The sequence below is a fragment of the Scylla paramamosain genome, chromosome 47 (genome assembly GCF_035594125.1).
Source record: "Scylla paramamosain isolate STU-SP2022 chromosome 47, ASM3559412v1, whole genome shotgun sequence".
Lineage (NCBI taxonomy): Eukaryota > Metazoa > Arthropoda > Malacostraca > Decapoda > Portunidae > Scylla > Scylla paramamosain.
This window is the reverse complement of record NC_087197.1, coordinates 757,770-780,137: the sequence shown is the minus strand read 5'-3', so window position 1 is coordinate 780,137 and position 22,368 is coordinate 757,770. Positions and strand designations below refer to the sequence as shown.

Here is a 22,368-nt window from a genome sequence, read left to right as displayed (position 1 = left end):
AACCTTGCTAATTTAAGGAAAAGGGGTGGAAGGAGTAATTTCCTGGTCAATGTGAGGGAGGGTGAAGCTCTAGACGTCACTTACCTCCACCATGTCTGTGAACACGGCGCACGCTGGCAAGGGCGTCCTTATTTACGCCGGGGAATGGCAAGTACATCCTTATTTATCATTTCCAAGCATCGCCACCGCTCTTATATGCCTTGGGGAAGCTGTATATGGTGTTAGATATAAGAGACAGGCCTGGACAGTAAGGAAATGGTGAAGTGAAGATAAAGGTCGGTCATTGCTCGGGTGTTGGGTAGGGAAATGCTACTAGGTGCTTCTCTTCTTCCAGTCTCAGGTATTAGTGGTATGAGGATGGCCAGTGTGCCTTCCAGTGGCTTGTACTCACCCATGCAGACACTCGTATTCTGCACAGTTGTCAAATTCTGTTCATGCACAAACTTTTCCTACAGGTGATCGATTGGATAATATTGAAATAGCACTTGCGTTTTCGTCTGAGGGGTAGCTTAGGTTTGTATTGATTCAGTTCATTAACTTCCCAGCAGATTCCAACAAGCTTTTAAGTGTTTACAATATCAAGGGTTTGTCAACATTTTCACATCAGATTGACCCCTTCCTTAATTCACTGATTTTGAAACACTGACTCAGCAAAAATCGTGATCTACATAATGAACGAATCCGCTGTGAAATTATCTAACTGAAGTAATCTACACCTTACTTAATGTAGCCTCCAGATAAAACCATTACTGTTGTCATTGTTATTTCATTATTATCCAGTGACACTGAAGCAGTAAAGACATATTTATGTGTTCCAAAATCTAGAACAATCTTGAATCCCAAATACACTGTCTGGATGAGTTTGAATAAAGGACTCTTAACCTTTAAATGTGAATATTTACACAGACAGTAAGGTAAGGTAATAGTGTGGGTGTTCCTGCAGCATCATCCTGTTCTGTGACCATGTGACAATGGAGTTTGGTGGGTCGCTGCCGCCTGAGATGCGCGGCAGCAAGACGGGCCGGCTGTACCTCACATCCCACCGCTTCATCTTCAACAACAAGGACCACAAGGACAGGCTGCAGTCCTTTGCCGCCCCCTTCTTCTCTCTCGAGCAGGTCAGCCTCTGAATGTTCTTCTAGACCAGGGACACTCAACTTCTTTTAGCGAAGGTCCAAGAACACAGTTTTCTATATGTCAAAGGTCCGAATGATGATTTATAAAATAGGGATATAAATCTGATACACATAAAAATGCAAAACATTTTATTTCAAATTACAAGTACACAACTATTTATTTTACTAGAATCCCTCTCATATAAAAAACAGAGACAAAATGTGTTTATCTCTCTCTCTCTCTCTCTCTCTCTCTCTCTCTCTCTCTCTCTCTCTCTCTCTCTCTCTCTCTCTCTCTCTCTCTCTCTCTCTCTCTCTCTCTCTCTCTCTCTCTCTCTCTCTCTCTCTCTCTCTCTCTCTCTCTCTCTCTCTCTGTGCATCTCAAAAAGAGAGAGTCTGAGGGAAAAGTGTAGTGTTTTGTTCTGTGATAAGATACCATGTATGACAAATTTTGAGAACAATGTGTCTTGTGGTTCATTATCAGCATGAAGTTTATCATGTTAGCAGCTTGCCATTAGAAACCAGTTAATGTCCACTTTGTAGATACGTCAGTCATTATGTGCAGGTTTGATGCTTACCATGACAAGCTGATGGGCAGATTGAAAGTTCAGCAGTAGTGTAGCGTTTAGTCTTCCTGTAGGATCTTGCGCAGGTCATTGGGTCACTGGCAGTCTTTGTATTATCAAAAAAGGTTCTGGTTCTCAGTAAATCAAGAAAGTAAAGCTCTTGATGGGCGCCAGACCAGTACAAACATGTACATATACAATAAAGATATCAGGATCCCATACAAACACACACAGGTCTATCTATCTATGTACCAGGCTGGCAATCCTAAACAGCATGGCCCAGACAAAGCACCACACACTTGTATACATGTCATTCACACTCTTAGCCCTTTAGCTCTGTGTTAGGGGTTAAGAGTACTGCCTCTGTATTCCTGCATGTTGTAAGAGGCAACTAAAAGAAGAAAAAACTTTTAAATTTTGATAGCAGTGAGAAATGTACAAATGTATGCAAACAAGAACATCCAAGTGTATGCTATGATTAGGAACACACACACACACACACACACACACACACACACACACACACACACACACACACACACACACACACACACACACACACACACACACACACACACACACACACACACACACACACACACACACACACACACATTGTAGCCTAGTGGTCAGCACTTTTGGCTCACAACTGAGAAGGCCAATGTTTGAGTCTCAGGCACGGTGAGGCTCTTAATGTGTAGCCCCTGTTCCCCTGGCAGTAAGTAGGTATGGGATGTAAGCTGAGCGGGTTGTGACCTCGCTGTCTCAGTATGTGGCATGTGAGTGATCTCAGTCCTACCCAAAGATTGGTCACTATGAGCTCTGAGCTCCTTATAGCTGGCTGGGTGACCAGTAGCAGACAACCATAGGTGAATGACACATGTACACTTAGTGACATACTCTTTATTATTTTCATGCCTCCTCTGTGCCTTTAGTCAGAGGTAAGCTTTCTCTAGAACATGTGGCTAGTTCCTTATCTCCTTTCTTTTCCATTCCTAAGATAGTGTGAATGAGTTTTGAATAACAGAAAGAAGGAAAGATTTGTAGTTCCATGTTTTCAATTCTGGTCATTTGCGAGACACCCACCGTCAGCACCAGTCAGTAAAATCGTCACTGCCGCAGGTTGAGTTGGAGCAGCCCGTGTTTGGTGCCAACTACATCAAGGGCACCGTCAACGCTCAGCCCAACGGAGGATGGACTGGCCAGGCCAAGTTCAAGCTAACCTTCAAGCATGGCGGGGCCATTGAGTTTGGCCAGGCCATGCTCAAGGTGGCCTCCATGGGTAAGCTCCCTTGAATAAGTGTGTGAGATTTTAAATGTGTAGCGTATGGGGCAAGAGTCATTTTGGTGGATGAATGTGTCATTGCTTTGGGAGACAATAAAAACCCCTATTTAAATGGGGCCTCTTACTATACAAGGCTAAAAGATCATCACTTGATAATCATATGAAGTGCTACAATGAGATAAAGAAGCCTAGTGTGCTGAGTGAACGTTGTAGGATGTGGTGTGTAAGGTGAGCCCTCCTTGTTGCAGCCTCCAGGAACATGCAGCAGGCCGGCTATGCTCCCAATGCCCCACCGCCCTACACCCCACCTACAGGCACCTGGACCCAGGCACCACCCCCAGCCTATGCACCCCCAGCAGGCGGCTACTATGGCTGGGCTCCTCCCGTCAACACCTTCCCAGACCGGCCCCCAGGTGAGACTGGCCAGGGTGTCCATGGGGAGTGTGCTGTGTGTTAAGGAATCTTGTGTGTTTGAAGTTTTCAGACTTAATCATTGGAGTGCCATTATGCAGACTTTTATCTTCAAATTTCAACTGTTTTAAGAGAGATTTCAAGACAACCTCAAACGTTGGATAACCCTTTTCATCTACATTCTGGGGACTGGCACCATTTATTTTTCTTGTAGCCTTTTTGATGTCTTATGCCAGAGTCTCTAACATAAAAAGAAATTTACTTTGTACGTCTTTCACAGCACAGACACTCGTCCTTGAAATCAATTAACTTTCTTCAATTAATGTTTTCCCTCGGCAGCGGACGGTGTGTACATGTATGATGCGCCGCCACCGTACCCCGGCCTGGGCTTCCAGAACAGCACGCCGGCTGCCACAGGCTTCTCTGCTGCAGGTGTGTGGTTTGAAAGTAATCAAGGTGTGGGCAGAAGTGTTTTCCAAATGTGCTCCTAAGATGTAAGATATAAACTCGTGTCACTTACAGACCAATGATTTTTTGTTGCTGTTGCAGATGCCAAGGCCCAGGAAGCAGCTCAGAGTGCCTACTATGACCCCAGCAACCCCCAGTATGCATATGTGCCACCTCCAGCTTATGTAAGTGTGAAATATCTCCAATGCTTTATTCCCCTCCTGTGTTGCTTCCATGTGTATAGCCTTTGATATTTGAATTCACCTTTGTCACCCCATACTGCTTGATATCCAGACTTGTTTCTATATTACTCAATTTTTAGGCCATACTGCAGGTCTCAGGTTAAGATGTTAGATATGCAATATGAGAACACATTCCTGTTTAGAAGTTTTTTTTTTTTTTTTTAATTATATGTAGGAAGGACACTGGCCAAGGGCAACAAAAATCTAATAAAAAAAATGCCCACTGAAATGCCAGTCCCATAAAAGGGTCAAAGCAGTGGTCAAAAATTGATGAATAAGTGTCTTGAAACCTCCCTCTTGAAGGAATTCAAGTCATAGGAAGGTGAAAATACAGAAGCAGGCAGGGAGTTCCAGAGTTTACCAGAGAAAGGGATGAATGATTGAGAATACTGGTTAACTCTTGTGTTGGAGAGGTGGACAGAATAGGGGTGAGAGAAAGAAGAAAGTCTTGTGCAGCAAGGCCGTGGAAGGAGGGGAGGCACGCAGTTAGCAAGATCAGAAGAGCAGTTAGCATGAAAATAGCGGTAGAAGACAGCTAGATATGCAACATTGTGGTGGTGAGAGAGAGGCTGAAGACAGTCAGTTAGAGGAGAGGAGTTGATGAGACGAAAAGCTTTTGATTCCACCCTGTCTAGAAGAGCAGTATGAGCGGAACCCCCCCAGACATGTGAAGCATACTTCATACATGGACGGATAAGGCCCTTGTACAGAGTTAGCAGCTGGGGGGCTGAGAAAAACTGGTGGAGACGTCTCAGAACACCTAACTTCATAGAACCTGTTTTAGCTAGAGATGAAATGTGAAGTTTCCAGTTCAGATTATAAGTAAAGGACAGACCGAGGATGTTCAGTGTAGAAGAGGGGGACAGTTGAGTGTCATTGAAGAAGAGGGGATAGTTGTCTGGAAGGTTGTGTCGAGTTGATACATGGAGGAATTGAGTTTTTGAGGCATTGAACAATACCAAGTTTGCTCTGCCCCAATCAGAAATTTTAGAAAGATCAGAAGTCAAGCGTTCTGTGGCTTCCCTGCGTGATATGTTTACCTCCTGAAGGGTTGGACGTCTATGAAAAGACGTGGAAAAGTGCAGGGTGGTATCATCAGCGTAGGAGTGGATAGGACAAGAAGTTTGGTTTAGAAGATCATTAATGAATAATAAGAAGAGAGTGGGTGACAACAGAACCCTGAGGAACACCACTGTTAATAGATTTAGGAGAAGAACAGTGACCGTCTACCACAGCAGCAATAGAACTGTCAGAAAGGAAACTTGAGATGAAGTTACAGAGAGAAGGATAGAAACCATAGGAGGGTAGTTTGGTAGAAAGATGTGATGTTGCTGGAGGCTGTTCACTGACTTCTCTCTTCTCTCCACAGAGTGAGTCACCTCCCTCATATGATGTTGCAACCAAGAAGACTCAGTGAGGGTCTTCTTACTTAGCCTGGCCACTCTCTCCACCTCCACACACCCAGCCACACACCACACCCAGCCTCACACCACACCCAGCCTCACACACACTCCACAGCCAGCCACAGCTCACACCCATGATACAGTGACACTAACACAGCAAGCACATGAGGCCAACATATCCTGCTGCACCAGGAGACGAGTTTCCTACACCTGTGTCATGCTCTTCAGTGTTGTTTTGTTGAATATTGGCAGTCAGCATGCAGCTCTTAGGTACTTTTGTCCTGATGGAATTGGTAGAACAAACTCTTGATGGGCAAACATTCCTCCACGCAGCTTGAGTGAGTTTAGTTAGCGTAAGGTTAAAGCTGTGTCTGTTTCCTTCCTCTTGTTACTGTGCATGTATTCAGATGGTTAGTGTTTGCCCATATACAAGTCAAAAGATCTTGTGCACATTAAGGTGACTCAAGTTTCACTCCCAAAGCATAACCTTGAGGGAAGACAATAGGAATTGATCTTAACAGTTGTCCTGGGAATAAGATGCTAATTGTGACCAAGGGAAGGAGATATCAGTTATATGGGAATGGGATATTGATGGTAACATGGCAAGTCAGTGTTTGCCTTCCTGTTGTAGTGATTATCCTGTGAGGAATGAGTGTAAGTATGTAATGCCTTGTTTACAGTGTCCAGGCTGTTGAAAAGTTGCATATACCTGGTTATCCATCACCTGTCATTTCCAGCTTCTTAGTGTGTATGTGTGTGTGTGTGTGTGTGTGTGTGTGTGGGTGTGTTTGTGCATGTATGAGAGAGAGAGAGAGTCAGGCTAGAATCTGAAGTTATCCTTTCTATGGCTACAGTTCTTATCAGCACCAGAGACCAGTATATAATAGACTAGTAATTAATGCAGCCCTCACATACTGCTTGCACCTCCAGTCAGTCACGTTTTCCTCCCACATAAGGTTTGTATTGAGTGTGAGCAGAGACTAATTGTTCAGAATATGGCGGTTACATATGGCTTGCTTCGTTCCTCCTCCAGAAGATTTTATCAGGGCTTCTTTATGTGTGCTTGTTTGATGAGCAGTGTGGTGAAGGAGGTCCACACTCGTAAAGAACAGCGATGGGTAGTAGGTACCAATTTAGAGAGATATCAGTTTAGCCTTTTATTTCTATAATGGACAACATGGTAGAGGAGGTTCATATTTCCAAAAGAGCTTAGTGACAAGCAGTAGGTACTAATTCAGAGGGATATTAGTTCACCAGCCTTTCATTTCATTGTGGTTGATTCATTCATGCACAGTAGGATGCAGACATACAGAATCATAGAGTAGCTGAGTAGATGCCTTATTAGAAAATCAGGTGTCATGTTCCTACCTGGATGTTGCAGTCATAATGGTTTTGCCGAGTGAATACACACCACCTTTACAAACTCTGTCTCTGTGGTGCTTCATTCAAGGAGCTGCCGTCTTGTAAGCACTGGAGACAAGCCGCCCGTGTTGACTTCATGGATGTTATTGTTACTCGGCTCACTCTCCCTCCCGTGTATCCATTTGTTGAGGGGGAGTGTATTGGTGTAGGGTTGGTGGTGACAGTGTGAGAGGGACCACGGCTTATCATTAGAACACCATATTACATTATCATACTCATGTGATTTTGCAATGTATCTTCCCTGTAGACACGTTCCATAATTTTCTTGTGTTGTTTTTTTGTGATTAGTTTCCGTTAATTTCTCTTTGGTTTTCGTATTTTAGGAGTGTGTGTGAGTGTGTGTGTGTTTGTGCGTTGAAGGTTTCGGGTTTGGTTTGTGGTGTTGCAGCATTAAATGTTGAGTTGCTGTTACCGTTTCTTGTGATGCATCGCTTGTGTTTATTCTAAGTTTCATAGCAGGTTGTATCTTCTGTTTCTGTGAGTCTCTCCCTCACCGAGTCTCACTTTTACTTCTCTCATTCCTGAATAAGGCCAGGCTTGAGTTGTGCATTCTTATTAAATATTTTGTGTTCTGAAGGAAGCCTTGTAGGAAATGTGATGAAAATCCTTCTGAAACACACACACACACACACACACACACACACACACACACACACACACACACACACACACACACACACACACACACACACACACACACACACACACACACACACACACACACACACACACACACACACACACACACACAATGTTACTGATGCTGAAATATTTAAGTTACTTTTAACATTTTGACAGACACAATGAAGGGATAAACGAAAGTAAAGTGTGTTTAAAACCAATTCATGTAGAGTATTAGGTGACAGAATCAGTAACACTGGGTCATTGGTATGATTGAATGTAACTAATCATGTACAATGTAATCCTGTATTCCTGTAGGAGGTATCTGGAGCACTGCACAGTGTTGGCAAGTGTTGTGCTGTGGAAGGATCGCTATTGTAACACAAGTATCAGATTAGTTATGTGCTTGTAAAATGTCAGGTTTGGTTTGTGTAATTAATTTTTAGTTGATTTTAATGCAATTACTTCTCTGTACCTTAAGTATCAGTTTTCAACATGTTGATTCTTTCATTCCTTCCATTTAGTATTTGTTTATCATTCTAAGGATTATTATTCGTTGTAATAATGCAAAGATATATATTTCTTCTGTGATTATATTTAACATACATATATATAAATATATATACATACATATAAATATATTAAATGTCACAGTTATCATCAGTCTTTTAATGTCTGGTGGGTCTCTGTTCCCTGGCATGCATTGGTAGTCCATCAGCTCCTGGACTGCTGCAAATGCTTCTCAGCTTGATATGAATGTGTTGTGTAAGTTTGCTTGAGGATGCTGAGACCACTCACAGCAAAGGGTGACGTTGAATATCTATTGAAGCTTTTTGGAGTAAAATTGCCTTGGGTTGTTAAAATGAAGTTACATGTCATTAGCAATCAAAGAGTTAAAAAAAACTGTTTTGACCTTCACCTTCACCTCACCCAGACTCATATGACCCTGTGCACTGGGGGAGGGAGAGGTCCTCATCCATGCACTGCAGGCTGATGTCCATTGTGTATTTTGCTATACTTAAGTTCAGTGCTAACTAAAGGTAGTTATTCACATCTCTGGAGAGTTATGTTTGTCATTGTGGTGTGTAACCTTTTTATGGATGAGAGAGAGAGAGAGAGAGAGAGTAGGGTGTTGATTCGCAAGTGTTCAGCAAAGATCAAGTCACAGGTGTCGCATAGTGTTTCTCATCCACAAGTGTGTGGCCAGTGTACCAAACATACATATACACACACCCACACCTTGGTACACCATATCCCTGTAGCTTATTTAACACACGTAAAAAAAAAAAAATGATCCTTGATAATGATAATCACTCGTACATAGATGTCTCCCTGTCCACTGCCAGTCATCCATGGTGTGATGATCCTGATGTCTGCAATGAGTGGCACAGTGCATGGTCTGTGCAGCAGACTGACCCACTAAGGTTGTGATAGTGTGAAATGTGACCTGGCTCTGGCTATCTTGAAAACCTATTGTTTGCTGTGTTACAGATAGGATCACTTTGTAGAAGGGCAGTCACTAAGTTTGATAAAGTATTCATTGCCCCTCATGCAAGCCATCATAGGGACTGTAACCAATGGGAGCAGGGCAATATTGTAAAGGTGTATTCTGTACCACACACTGTACAGCCACACCCATCTTAGCCTCTTTGTTGCTGTGGCTTGAATGTAATGAGATAATATAATGCAACTGTAAGATTAATGTCTGATAGGTGCCATTGACATGAGTGGTGCAAAATGGAGTTAGCAAAGGTATATCCTGCCTCACTTTCATTTTAATCCCTTCATTGCTGCAGCTTCTGAAGTGAAATGGGATGGTGAAACCGCAAGATTGGTACTGCCACTGATATGGGAGCAGTGAAATATGGGAGTTTATTTCCTTGCCCACTGAAATGGCCAAGGATTCCTACAAAATTAATGTCATAGCGTCATCAGTAGCAGTTGAAGGGGTTGATAAAGTTAGGTTGGGTAACAGTTGTACACGAGTTTATTCACATGTGCACTAAAATTATAAAATACTCCTACAAATGTCATGGTGTCATTAGCAGCAGTGAAAAGGTGGGTTAAGTTAAGCAGCAGCTGTACACGAGTCTTCTTTTCATGTGGTGCAGCTGAGCGAGGCTTTCAGCTGACGAGGAAACCATTCATGGAGGAGGTGGTGACGTGTACCGCCCCAGGCATAAGGTGTGTGGTGGAAGCCCTCAAGGTGAGGCAATGGACCAGCGCAGGTTAGACCTTTCTCAATAATGGAAGCCTGGAGGAAGATAATTAGTCAAAGTTTTTGCTTTCATGGGTCAATAAAAAAAAAAAAAAAAAGAAAAGAAAAAGAAAGAATAGATGAAAAAATATAGAAAATAAGTAATATAGTGATAAATTTCAAAAAAATCTTCCTACTCTCCCCCCAAAAAAAGTTGAGAAGTAATAAATGAATGAATAAAACATATATGCAAACACAATAAAACATGGATAAAGTAAATGTATGACCATTCCATAATCTTCCTTTTCCACTAGAAGCACTCCTGAGACAACTGAACAACCCCAGAAGCATTTGAAAAGCCCTAGAAGCAATTGAACATTCCCGGAAACAAACAAATTACAGAAAAGTGATCCCGTTGGCGAGGGTGAGGGTTGGCAACACACACACAGTCTCCGTCATCACAGAGGCAATCCTAGGCAAGCAGGCGGTGACACGACCTGGCAGCCTCCCACACCTGGCACTGGTCCCCCGCAACCACGTCAGCCCGCGTGTGCGTCCACCATTGGCAGAGTGCAGGTGTGGCGGTGTGGCGAAGGTGTGCCAATAAAACCAACAGGTGAGCTGTCACCGGGTGAGGGGAGGCGGCTCAGGACCAGAGGCAGGTAGTGTGTGCTGGGGTGAGGCTGTGCTGTGCTGTGCTGTGCTGTGCTGTGGTGAGTAAGTGGTGCTGCGGTATTGATAATAATAGTTTTTGTCTAGCACTGGTCAGGTGATTAGTTGGCCAGCGCTGGTCGGGATGTGAGCCTGGTGTACTCACGTAGACTTGAGATAGAGAAGCTCTGTAAGATTGCCAGTGCCTTGTGACTGTTGTGCTGAGTATGTGCTGCGTGCTCATGTGTTGTTTCCAGTGGTTATCAAGGCAGTTTTCAAATACTACGTCTGGTGCTTGGGTGCTTGTTCTGATGTGTGTGTGTAAGACAAGGTACAGGATGGCCACTGACTCTCTCCAGGAAACTTTTGCGGCAGTGTCCATATGAAGGCTACTAGTGCAGTGTTATTCGTGAGGCAGTGTCAGATAATCTCCAAAACTATTTATGCATCAGCTTACATCAGTCATCCATTTTCAGGAAGGCGACATGAGGAGCTGGGGAGTGACAGTGGTGTGTGCGGTGATTGTGGTGGTGGCGGGGTGCGTGCAAGGCCACACTCACCACCTGCACAACACACATAAGGAGCGTGAGGCTGACGGGTCCAGGTCGCCGCGGGACCATGCACACTACGAGGGCGGGGAACACCATGTCGAGTTTGACCACGAAGCAATCCTGGGTGAGTTGGGTGATGGTACTTGTGCTGGGGGAGTCAGTTAATGGTATCTGTCTGTGCTGGGGGAGGTGAGGAGCTTTGGCATCTTAACACGAATAGTAGTAGTTGTAGTAATAGCAATAGTATCAGCAGTAATAATCCAGGTTCGTGTTTGCAGGCAGCAGCAAGAAGGCAGAAGAGTATTTGGTACATCAACGCCAGCTGTAGTAGTAGTAGTAGTAGTAGTAGTAATGATGTTGGTGGTTTTCGCAGGCAGCACCAAGGAAGCGGAGGAGTACGACCAGCTGCCACCCGCTGAAGCCAAGCGGAGACTGGAGGTGCTGCTGCTTAAGATGGACCGCAACAATGACAAGACCATCGACCGCAAGGAACTCCACTCCTGGATCCTGCGCTCTTTCAGGTGAGAGGCAGATGCATGTCCTTTATTCCTCTCATTACCATTAAAGTGATCATTTGTGTACTCTTCCAGGAGCTGACAGGGCCAAGAGTGCAGGTGGTGTGTGTGTGTATAATTGTGATGCTTTGTGTGGGCTGCCATGTGTCAGATTGCCGGTCTAGTGTATAGATGGATGGATGTACTTTATTCCTTTCAGTCTGTTCCATTCTAACCTAAGTTTCACCTAAGTTTCAAATAACACTTGTGGTGAGGATCAGAAGTACGAGTCAGGAGGGAAGTGCTGGACGGTTGGAGTCAGCAGGAGGCGGTGAGCAGTACGTGTGTCCCCACAGGATGCTGTCGGAGGAGGAGAGTGCCGAGCGGATGGATGAGGTGGATGAGGATGAGGATGGATACGTGACCTGGGCCGAGTACATCTCAGAGACATACGGCATCAATGACCCTGACGACCAGAAGCTGCTGGAGAAGGAGGACCAGGCAGAGGAGCAGAGGGTGAGGGTGGGGGTGCAGGGAGGAGGCACTGCTCTAAATGCTCACACCACTTTGGCCTTGATGCAACACTCCATCTTTGGTGGTTCACTTTACATTAACAGATGCACAAATAGATAGAGGGAAGTGGCCATCGAAAACAGGGGCATATAAACACAAGAAACATGCCACAATTCTAATATATGTACTTACATATTTAAACTGAGTACCCCATGAACAGAATCACAAAGCAATACATCTTTACTGAATACACTCATGTAACGAAGACCAACACAGCATTTGAGGGCACACACTTCTCATTCCTGCACTCCCCTCAGCTGCTGCGGGAGGACCGACAGCTGTTCAACACGGCAGACAAGAACATCGACGGCAGGCTGGACGAGGAGGAGTTCCTTGCCTTCTCACACCCCGAGGAGCACCCTGACATGCTGCCGGTCATCCTGGAGCAGACCCTGGAGGAGAAGGACACCAACAAGGACGGCAACATTGATTTCCAGGAGTACATCGGCGACAAAGGTGAGGACTGCCTGCCAATGCTTCACCTTATACCGACACTGCTTCTTAATCTTTCATCATCATCTGCAGCTTTTAAAAGACCTATATTATGTATTAGTCTCTTAATTGCGTACTTTTGTAGCTCAGTAGAGGTGAAAATGACATCATATTCTTTCCTAATGTCCTATATCTTTTGTTTATGCAGATACCACTACAGTAAAATTGTTTGGATGGACATAAAGGAAGAAAAGAATATGAGGTTAATTTAAAAGACTAGTACAAAAGAATGAGTCTTTTAAAAGTTGTTAATTGGAATGGGAAAGATTGAGTAGCAGTAGAAGGATTGAAAAATGATGGATACAGAAAGAAGTGGTAAGGGACTGGGGATGCAGAGATGGGTAGGGGATGCACAACAGATTAGATTTAACAGAAGTACGAAGAGATTGTCTATTACTGGCTTCTCTAAGGATAATTTTTCATGTTAGGAGACAAGTGGCCTGGCTGGTCACTCCTCAGCTGGATTCCCAGCTCACCATGACTAGAAGGGACAGTGAGCAGACTGGGGACCTCTGCTTTATTATTTTTATTCATACATTGTGCACCATTATGATTGTCATCACCATCATCACCACTAATTATACCGAATACACTGAAAAATGTTTAAAGAAATCACTAATTGAATTACAGCTACCAGTTAGTGTGGGGTGTAGTGGGGTGCTCCATGAAGCTCCCTTTCCACTAGGGGCAGACGAGGCTAAGAGTGTGACTGAGTGTACTTTGTCTGGGTCACCTCATGTGGATTGCTGGCCTTGTATATAGATAGATTATTATTGGGGCTAAGAGTGTGACTGATGTGTGAGTGTGTGGTGCTTTGTATGGGTCACCTCATGTGGATTGCTGGCCTGGTGGATGAACAGATAGATAGATTTTACTTTGCACCTCTTGGCCTGTCTTTCCTTCATGGTAAAGAAAAAGAAAAGTGAAAGCCAGTTAGTTAAATGGACAGGCAAGCAGATGAGGTGCCGACAGTGCCACCTTACAGACGTGGCCATTGAGGATTACAAGGAAGGGATGGAGAAGCGGGAAGCAGTCAAGAAGTATCACATGAGGTTCTCTGAGATGGACCTGGATGGCTCGGGGGTGTTGGAGAGGAGTGAGGCAGCTGCTCTGGGGAATGTGAGCAAGTAAGGAAGGACGTGAGATATCTTGTCTCATATAAACACTCATTTTGGTGGAATGGTGGCAGAGAAATGGTTGATGTGCTGCAGACTCGGGGAATGGGGACAGACTGCCATCTTTGTGGTGTTTGGAGATCTGTTGGTACATTTTCCCATTAAACGTGACGTGTGGGGATGCTGCGGCACACACTTGGGATGGAGTGTGATGTTATGGTGGCATGAAAGACACATCAGAATATCATTTATTGACTTTTGCTCCTTGTTGAAGTGCCAAGCCTGAGATGACACAGCCAAGCATCACCTTCCATAAAGTTGTGTACTTGCACCCCAGCTCTTTTAAATAGAATCTTAATGGCTTTCCAAATTCTTGAGTTTATTATTGTCTTGAATCAGGTTTTTTAGTTGCTTTCCTTCTAAATCATATTTCAAAGCTGCTCCACAGATCTAAGCCAGAAGTTGTCATCTGCTCAACATTTGCCTCCACATCACTAATCTTTTACTCTATAACAAAACATTAAGTCTTTGTGTCTCCTATATATTTTTTTTCATCATGAGGGTAGGAAATAAAACTGAAAGGTGTGATCTGCAGTGTGCTGTGATGCTTTCTAAAGCCGTACTCTGGTTATAATCATCATTGTCATATCATCATCGTGTCATTGTCATGATCATCACTTAACTGATACTACACACCTGCATTGGATGTCAGTGCCAGTTGTTGTACAAAAAGAAAATGCAGCAGACACATCTCACCAACACTGGCCCAGTACATTGTTTCCATTCTGTACACACCCTGCTCCCCACACCAGTCTGACAGAGGCAGTAATCCCAACACCAGCCTTTCCTTCTTTGCAATCAGGTTTGAGTGGGTAGGGGTGGAGACCTGCCTCAGGATCCCGTTGTTTAGATAGAGCCTTTAGTAAAGGCCCAGACCACTCCATGGAGTGGCCTGGGCCTTTACTGTCTCAAGGACGGCCCGGAGACCTCGGGATCCCAGGAGGCTTTTTTTTATATATGTATGTAAGAGAGGCTCAGAGCTAGGGCTACAAAATGTGAGAGAGAAAAGGCCCACTGAAGTGCCGGTCCCTGAGAGGTGCCAGAAGAATTATTCAGAGCTGGAATAAAAGTGTTGTGAAGCCTCCCACTTGAAGCAATTCAATGCAGGGAGTTCCAGAGGTTACCAGTGAAAGGGATGAAAGATTGAGACTACTACTTAACTCTTGCATTAGGGAGGTGTTCAGAAGGAAATGCTTGGATACAGTATTGGGTCCTCTCCTTGATAACTCAGACTTCAGGGGACTGTAGAAAACCTTTACAAGCATCTGCAAGAAGTTAAAAATTAATTAAAAGCATGGATGGACTCTCCACTGTTCAGTCATTGTAATGATTAGAGGTAGCCGTAGAACAGATGCCTCGTGATGGTTTGCAATTCAGGAAAGATGTGGCAGAGAGCTATGAAGGGATTAATCTTTTGTAGGTGTATAGGTGGTTAGATTAATATACATGGGTGGCTCTGTGAGGTGAAGAGGAGTGGATTAAGGACTTGTGAGAGCAAGAGGGAGGGTAGAAAAGCATTGCAAGCCAGAAGTTCCACTGTTGCAGAAAAATACCTTGCTGGGAAGACAGACGAGGAAATGAAACTAAGGCAGCAGAGGTTCCTTTCTTTCGACTTTGATGGTGATGCAATGTTAAGCCAAGACGAGCTTCTTTTTATGATGAAGACTGATCATAACAAGTAAGCCTCACCTTCACACACACACACACATACACACACACACACCAAGGAAGCACTGTTAGGTCTACATTTGAAAGACTCAGGGACACTTTACACAGGCAAGAACAAAACAAAACTAGTAATTCTCAAGCTATTCAGGAAACAAGTCCAGATTGAAACAAGACAGTAATAATTTGTGGATTTGGCTGCAAGGTAGTGAACCAAGAATTAGTGGATGCTTGAGGAAACACTGATATTTGCTGAGAGTTAAAGGGAGTGTTGTGTGGGGGAAGGGTGTCCGTGAAAAATGAAGTGGGCAGTTATAGGTACAGAGGCAAGGCAGCAGGTAAAGGGATACATACACCAACACACACACACACACACATGCACCAGATGAAGCACCTGGGTTGGGTTTGCACTGTCACCTGTCATAACATTATTGTGTTAGTGTGTCGCACCCTCAGCCGTCATTATTGTGATGCATCTGTGGACTAAATTGTACTCTTACTTGTATTCTGCTTGATCTTTGCTGCCTCATAACACTGCACTCTTGATATTTCCATTGCCTTCAGTTTTTGTGGATTATGAGAACGACAAAACTCCTTTCATTCAAGCTTGTTTTGTCGTCGTCACTTGATGTGGTTGCCTAATGGTGCAGTGTTGTCTGGAGCAAAGACAGACAATATAAAACAATGTCTCTTTCAGGGTCTAGCACCTAAAGTCGGGTTTTTTCCACCAGTGTTTGTAATGATGCAGTGTTGTACGTGTGAAGATAAATAATATAAACATGGTCTCCTCTAGGGTCTGGCACCTTTTATGTGTGTGTGTGTGTGTGATGGCAATGGTGGTAATGGTGGTGGTGGTGATGGTGGTGTTGGCAGGGCAGGACAAGGACCGGGAGTGGCTGCTGACTGAGAAGGACAAGTTTGACCACGAGCACGACAAGGATGGCAATGGCGTGCTGGACCGGGAGGAGATCCTGGCCTGGGTTGTCCCCACTAATGAGTATGCCACTGTCTTGTCTGCCTTTTTTTGTTACTTGCTTTATTATTATGTACTAATGTAGCTTGCTTTATACTTATTCTTTTAATTTCTTTAGTTTTTATAGTCTTTTCATTAATTGCCTTATCGTTCATCTGTCAGTTTTTTATTTTTTCTCTTCCAGCTCTTCTAATTGTATGTAGTCTCCCTTATTACTTTATCTTTTGTGTACTAACTTAGCTTGCTTTATACTTGTTCATCTTTTTCATTTATTCATTCATTCATGTATTTATTTTTTTAGCATGGAGCAATTTTCATTTGATAAAGATTTGTATTTGCCTTGCCTCCTCTCAGTCCTTAGTGCAGTGCTGCAGTGGGTGTCATGGGCCGCCTCATTCATGGAGTGCCTGAAAGTACCTTGGTTTGTATGGATGCTGTCAGATACATTACTGGTATTTATATGATCATTATTGTTTTGTTGCATTTTCATTATCCTTCACAGGCAGACATTATTTACCAGAGGAGGCCCACTATAATATGTTATTTTCCATCTTGCTATTTATGTTCCTTCAAAGAAAGCAGTTGTGATGTAAGCCTGATGCCATCCTTAAATTTTGTGTGATGCATCTCAGTAAGGACCTCCAGGCTTTGGTGGCCCAAGAGCAGTGAGGGTTTGCATGGTATGTCCTGGGTTTAGTGATGGCTGTCGAGGCATTGCATCCGTGGGTGTACTGGGAGTGCTTTGTGCTTGCACTAACTTACTGCTTGTCTGTCTTGTTATTATTTAAGTAAACACCCAGAAAAGTATTTTATTTTGTGTACATTGAGTTTTGTAATTTAACAGAATAGATCAAACCTTTTACAGTGCAAAATAATGTACATGGATTGAATCTTGAAGTGTGAGTGTTCTGTAGGAAGCCTGGATTGGTGAATAATGAGAAGAGTGACACCACAGAGCCAGAAGGCATCATTCACTACTACTGCAGCAGGTCATTGAGTAACCCTTCACTGGTTCCTCAGGGACATAGCCGAGGACGAGGTGGACCACCTGTTTGCTGCGGCAGACGACGACGGGGACGACCTGCTGTCCTTCCTGGAGGTGCTGGAGCACCACGACGTCTTTGTTGGCTCAGAGGCGACGGATTACGGCGACCACCTCCACAACCTGGACCGCTTTGAAGATGAGTTGTGAGGGGCAGCAGAGTGTGTGGCATTGAGGGGCTGGTCAGGGAATGCTAGGGATTTTTTTCATCCCTTACCAAGCGCATTAATTTCCACTCCCACCAGACTTCCTTCCTGTCCTTGCTCTTTTGTATTTTTGGATCTTGGGGAAGGTGTGTCTCCTGGCTCACTGCAATCCCTGCTTGTTTCTTTCTTCCTATTTCATGGTTCTCATGTTTTTGAGTAAGAAAAGTTGCAGGATTGACTAGTTTGTGACTTAGTGTAGAGGAAGAGGTGGTGGGGAGGTGTGTGTGTGTGTGTGCATTAAGAGAGATGGAATGTGGCAGGGAGGTGTGTGTGTGTGTAGACAGTTGTGGTGGGGAGGTGTGCCTACCATCATGCCAGTGTTGGAGGCAGTCATTCTGGCCTTAGATGCTGTATGTTCCCTAACACTGCATTTGTGTGGGTTCATGTGGCTGTGTTACTGTTTCTGCCACATAGTCTCAGGTATTGTGGCTGTCACATCATTGGCTACACCACCTAGGAGAACAGTAAAGAAACAGAACGGCAGAAATTTTCCTTTATTTGTAGAGACGAGATTATTTCCTTCTCCACTGGTTCACTTCCTCTTCCTCCATCACTCAGTCGTCCTTTTTGCAGCATAGTGTTTGGTACGAGTATGGTGTTAGACAAGGTTGAGAAGGATTCATCTTTCCTTCCACCCACTCAGCTTCCTGTGTCTTGTTCACCACACCTGGAGGTGAGAACACACACCACTACTATGTTCACTGTGCACACCAAGAGTAGTAGTAGTTGTAGTGGTGGTAGCTGTGGAGAGAGAGAGAGAGAGAGAGAGAGAGAATGTATGTGGAGGGTGGGGTGTGTGAACTATGGAGTTTGTCAACATACTGTGTGAGAGAGAGAGAGAGAGAGAGAGAGAGAGAGAGAGAGAGAGAGAGAGAGAGAGAGAGAATGTGGAGGATGGGGTGTGTCAACATACTGTGGATCTGTGGTCTGAACTGAGAGAGAGAGAGAGAGAGAGCGCTGTCTGTGCATGTATAGAAGCATGTCCCTTTCCCCAATCCCTGTCACTGAATGCTGTCTTCAGTGTTGCATATGTGGTGTTCCTTGCCACACCACACACCTGCACTCCCCACCACACCTCTCCTGCACCTCCCAGTCTTCCTCCACATCACTATTTTCTTCCTTCCCTGCATCATTGAGTCAGTTCTGGCAGTGTGTCATGTCTTGGCATTCTCTCACTTGTGTCTGCTTGGTGGAGTCACTTTCTGGAAGAGCAAAGCATAAATATGAAGTATTGTACGTATTGGAAGTAATAAATGCACACCTGAACATCCCTGATAACATCCATTAACATTACAGTGCTGCTTTTGTGTCATCTTGGTATGAAAATGTTTATGAATTGTGGGTAACTTTAACATTCAAGAGCCTGTGGAATTTACAATAATGGATGAAGGATCCTCATCTTATTCTCCTTTACATCTTTCCATCCATCATTCACCTAAACTTTACCACCTCCAGTTTGTCTTGCTGTCACCATCTCAGCCACTCCCAGCTCTCCCTCCACCAGGCAGCAGTCAAGCATGCCCCCTCAAGACTTGCATCCATCTCTCACCACCAGACCCAAGTGCACCCACAACTCTCGTCCAGATGTCACTCATCCAGATCACTCCTCAAACATCCAGATCACTCCTCTGCTCTTAAAACTTGAAATCCTCCATTCACTCTTCTAAAATCATTCCCTCTTGTGTTTGTTTCATGCAAAACTAACATATCCACTTAACTTTATGCTGACATTCTTCTGATCTCCCTTTTAAATTCAGTTGTATCGTGTGTATCCCTTGACACAGCCAGGACGGTTTGGAGTGAAATGACTTCCCTCCTCCTCTTGATCAAAATAGATAAGATGATAAGGTCTGAAATGTGAAAGTGTAGCACGTAGCAGGAGCAGCCACAGCCGAGGGCAGGCCGTGTCTCGCCATCCCCCTTGTGAGACGGGGAGTTGTGGGAGGTATGGTGCCTCACTGGCGGGGAACACTGGTGGGTCTCTTGAGGCTGTGGCTGTGCACCACTCCAGGGTGAGGTTCACTGAGAAAGGAAACAGTCTTGTGTTACCAAAACATGAACATGTATTATAGCCTTTGTTAGCCCATCACCCTGCATGCATGGTGCATCCAGTAACCCTTGCTGTGTTACCCCTACCAGTGTACACAATGGAAAATTTTATTACTTAATTTAACCATTTAGATTTTATTTGTATTTTTCATAACATATTTTGTTAGTTACATTTTTTTTGTGCATTAAGTAATGGCAATTATATTTAAGTTTTCTTACTTAACATGTTATTTATTGTATTTCTAGGTTTTGTCAGATATTTCAGTGTTTGACATATAAAACAAACTGAAGTAATTACTTTCTATTTTAACCTGTCCTTTATAGATGATAGCCAATCAAAGCACTGGTAATGTGCTCGTGATATCCATTAGTGTACTACACCTCCTGTCCGGATATTAGAAAATTAGCATCTTGAGACACTCTAACATGAGTGAGTCGAGAGAAGCAACACGGTGTCACCTTGGATGCTGTGAGCCACTGCTGTGGAGTGAGGTGTCTCATTATTCATAAGCTGAGGTTAGAAATACAGTAGCAAGCTGCATGAAGGAGTGAAGAGAGAGACGGAGGAACAGTAAATGGAGTGAGTAGGCAGTGAGTGGTAGTGAGGGTAAGAGGATGGCCCTGTGTACCAGCCATCACTTCTTACTCTGCACACACACCACTGCACACACCAACCTTGTCATTTCTTGATCCTCACTCAGTTCAAACAGACTGGAATACTTACAAACCATGGCTATTTTTGTCCACCCACTGCAGTAAACTTGCTGTTAAGTCTTGGCTGCCCTGCTCCCTTGAGGAACTCTGTGGTCATGGCAGGAATGTCACCAGGAAATCTTCAACTAGCAGGACACATCTAAACCAAACCACAAATGTCCTTCCTGTTCCTCTCTTCTGCATCTTGTCTTTCATCTTTGTCAGTACATCAATCCCACAAAATTAAGATCTGTAGCCTCATGAAGGACATTACTGTATCTGACATAACAACACAAACTATGCATCTACCAAATTCTCATGCTATTCAGAACCCCAATGTATAAAACTGATAAAAGTAACAAAATACTGTACAACAAATAGTTAATTTTCATACCAAGCTTTGTGGTTTGTCATACAAGTTGCAGCTAAGAATACAGAAGGTCTGGCAGGCTCACCTCCTCTCTCTGGATATGAACTGTACAGATGTCCAACATAAAACACAGTTCCTGAGTGAGTGGCCCTCATGACAGCTCTTCCTCTATACATGTGCAGGTCACCAATGTCAATAGCTTTAGTCTGATGAACATTGTGCAGCACCTTGATGGAACATTTGCAGCTATTATGAAAATATATTGGTAGGGAGAAATGGGAAAGCTAATTAACTTCAATAGTGCACTAAACCAATGAGATACAACTGACAATCAACTCTGCTAAAAAGTAATTCAAAGGTTAACATTACATTGACTGAGGTGAGTCTTGGCTATCTCCTCTTGGCCTCTCACTGAGCACTGCCACAGCCTGCCACTTGCCACTCGTGTCCTGAGCTCCACCACCGCCTCACACTTTGCTTCCCCACCAGGTGGTGCTGCAGACTGTACTGTACATAGGGACTTTTTGATGCATTACTTTTTAGTGAGCTCATTTTTATTTTTAATGTGAAGAACGTAGGTTTAAGTGTTCCAAGGAAAGAGATCGTAGAGGAGAGAGATAATTATGAGTATGTTTTATGTTTAACAATGTGATGAGGGCAGATGTAAGTATTGATATTGATTACTGTGCTGTAAAAGGAGTCCAGTAACTGCATGTATGTAAACAGCATACTCAACAAAGTACAACCATTTGCACATTTATAATAAAAAAAAAACTCATAGGAAGAAAACAATTGTATATGTAAAGAACATCACATTAAGAAAGATTTTTCATGACGATTCAAAAGGTGAACTCAGCAGTGAACACTGAAGGTGAAGTGAGTCACCACGTTGACCAAAGCACGAAGAAAGATGTCGGCACATCAGGCAGTTACATTATAAACCATCCCAAGGGCATTACTTTCAAGATTAATCTCAATTCTATGCAAATTCTACATCCCTCATGTGAATTATATTTAATATACAAACTGTTCATTCATGGCTGACAGATGATCACTTCATTTAACAAACACTTCAGAAAAAGAACTTTTATGGTGTAAAATTCTGCCTTCTTGCACTTAATCTGCCCTCAATGAGACCTGGACTGATATTAGCCATGTATATGTTAATCTAGTTATGTGTGAGTTGAATACAATCGTAGTTTGTAAATCAGTGTTTCTTTTCCCCTTTCTATATCTACTACCACCACCACCATCACCACCACCACAGACAAGAGCCACATACCTAATGGTTTGCTGAGAGGTTGCCATAAAACCTTGGCTCTGCCTCCACAATGCCCACAGGCAGGCAGCCTTCCAACTTACTGCTTCAGGAGTGCTGTACAAGTTCATCTTTTTCAGAGCACAAGGTGGCAGTATTTTGTCTCCCCCAGGTGACTGCAGCCTTTGGTGGTGGAGGCCCAGTTAGCACCCAGCCAAGCTAAGAAGGCACTGAGGAGCTAATATTCACACAGAAAGCAGGTCAGAAACAATTTGGTGGCATAAACTGGTGAGTGAATCAGTGCAGTGCAGTTGGTTTGGTTGATGTGTAAGAGACACGTTGGAGAGGCAGGACATCAAAAGTTAGAATTAGACCAGAGATCCTTGTATATATTTATAATGGAAACACTGGCAGGAGACTCAACACCTCCCAATGGGTGTTCAGTGTGATCATGGTGAAATGAAATT

General features: G+C 43.7%; 2 protein-coding genes across 6 annotated transcripts; both read left to right on the top strand.

Moving 5' to 3' along the window:
• Positions 1 to 7,643, top strand: LOC135094998 (WW domain-binding protein 2-like). The gene is made up of 7 exons (XM_063995571.1): positions 1 to 147; positions 944 to 1,118; positions 2,804 to 2,963; positions 3,215 to 3,379; positions 3,717 to 3,809; positions 3,927 to 4,009; positions 5,436 to 7,643. The coding sequence occupies exons 1-7, from the start codon at positions 92 to 94 to the stop codon at positions 5,481 to 5,483; spliced, it is 780 nt and encodes a 259-aa protein (XP_063851641.1). The 5' UTR covers positions 1 to 91; the 3' UTR covers positions 5,484 to 7,643.
• Positions 7,644 to 10,144: 2,501 nt separating this feature from the next.
• Positions 10,145 to 21,850, top strand: LOC135094997 (reticulocalbin-2-like). Of its 5 annotated transcripts, none has more exons than XM_063995566.1 (7): positions 10,145 to 10,325; positions 10,837 to 11,035; positions 11,285 to 11,432; positions 11,762 to 11,921; positions 12,236 to 12,434; positions 13,456 to 13,597; positions 17,304 to 21,850. In XM_063995566.1, exons 2-7 carry the CDS (start codon positions 10,846 to 10,848, stop codon positions 17,473 to 17,475), a joined length of 1,011 nt encoding a protein of 336 aa, XP_063851636.1. In that variant the 5' UTR covers positions 10,145 to 10,325; positions 10,837 to 10,845; the 3' UTR covers positions 17,476 to 21,850. The 5 variants fall into 5 exon arrangements, with proteins under 5 accessions (XP_063851636.1, XP_063851638.1, XP_063851639.1 ...); XM_063995568.1 differs by having other exon boundaries at positions 10,145 to 10,417; XM_063995569.1 differs by lacking the exon at positions 13,456 to 13,597 and adding an exon at positions 15,191 to 15,323 and having other exon boundaries at positions 10,145 to 10,422.
• The last annotated feature ends 518 nt before the right edge of the window (positions 21,851 to 22,368 follow it).

What these genes read in the sequence shown, in the direction of transcription:
- LOC135094998 (XM_063995571.1), top strand. Translation starts at nt 92, where the DNA reads ATGTCTGTGAACACGGCGCACGCTGGCAAGGGCGTCCTTATTTACGCC. An exon ending in CTTCCCAGACCGGCCCCCAG is followed by an intron (nt 3,380 to 3,716) that starts GTGAGACTGGCC and finishes TTCCCTCGGCAG; the next exon opens with CGGACGGTGTGTACATGTAT. An exon ending in ATGTGCCACCTCCAGCTTAT is followed by an intron (nt 4,010 to 5,435) that starts GTAAGTGTGAAA and finishes TTCTCTCCACAG; the next exon opens with AGTGAGTCACCTCCCTCATA.
- LOC135094997 (XM_063995566.1), top strand. Translation starts at nt 10,846, where the DNA reads ATGAGGAGCTGGGGAGTGACAGTGGTGTGTGCGGTGATTGTGGTGGTG. An exon ending in ACCAGGCAGAGGAGCAGAGG is followed by an intron (nt 11,922 to 12,235) that starts GTGAGGGTGGGG and finishes CACTCCCCTCAG; the next exon opens with CTGCTGCGGGAGGACCGACA. An exon ending in GCTCTGGGGAATGTGAGCAA is followed by an intron (nt 13,598 to 17,303) that starts GTAAGGAAGGAC and finishes CTGGTTCCTCAG; the next exon opens with GGACATAGCCGAGGACGAGG.